Here is a 456-nt window from a genome sequence, read left to right on the forward strand (position 1 = left end):
TGAAGCTCTTGGCTTTTCCCCCCCTTACCTCTGCTTATCAGAAAAGTCCTTGGCATCACTCCCGTCCAAGGCCCAGGGAATATGCCTTGAAAGCTCAGGCTTCAGGGAACAAGCCGTCGGCTTCGGGTTCTGCTCGTGCCGGACCCGCAGCTCGGAGCCGGCGCTGAGAGGCCGAGGCCCGGGCGGGGAGGGCCGGGAGGGCCGCGGCCCCTTTAAGGGCAGGCCACGCCCCCTCCTCCCGGCGCGGCGGCGGACGGTGGCGGCCTCTACGGCGCTGACAAGATGGCGGCTGGCGGGGCTGCTGCTGCGGCGCCCGAGTGCCGGCTGCTGCCCTACGCGCTGCACAAATGGAGCTCCTTCTCGTCCACCTACCTTCCCGAGTGAGTCCCGGGCCCGGGGCTCGTGCCGCCCGACGCCGCGGCCTGAGGAGGGCTGGGGCAGGGGCGCCGCGGCGGG

General features: G+C 71.3%; 1 protein-coding gene across 1 annotated transcript in view; it reads left to right on the forward strand.

The window, feature by feature from the left end:
• Nucleotides 1-267: 267 nt before the first annotated feature.
• MKLN1 (muskelin 1, intracellular mediator containing kelch motifs) overlaps nucleotides 268-456 on the forward strand; it is a 163,167-nt gene continuing 162,978 nt past the window's right edge. The window contains exon 1 of the mRNA XM_006887133.1: nucleotides 268-380. Coding sequence (XP_006887195.1) covers nucleotides 283-380 — 98 coding nt within the window. The 5' untranslated portion in view covers nucleotides 268-282. The remainder of the gene's footprint in view (nucleotides 381-456) is intronic.

The sequence above is a fragment of the Elephantulus edwardii genome, unplaced genomic scaffold (assembly GCF_000299155.1).
Source record: "Elephantulus edwardii isolate Elephantulus edwardi_28Jun2011 unplaced genomic scaffold, EleEdw1.0 scaffold00055, whole genome shotgun sequence".
Lineage (NCBI taxonomy): Eukaryota > Metazoa > Chordata > Mammalia > Macroscelidea > Macroscelididae > Elephantulus > Elephantulus edwardii.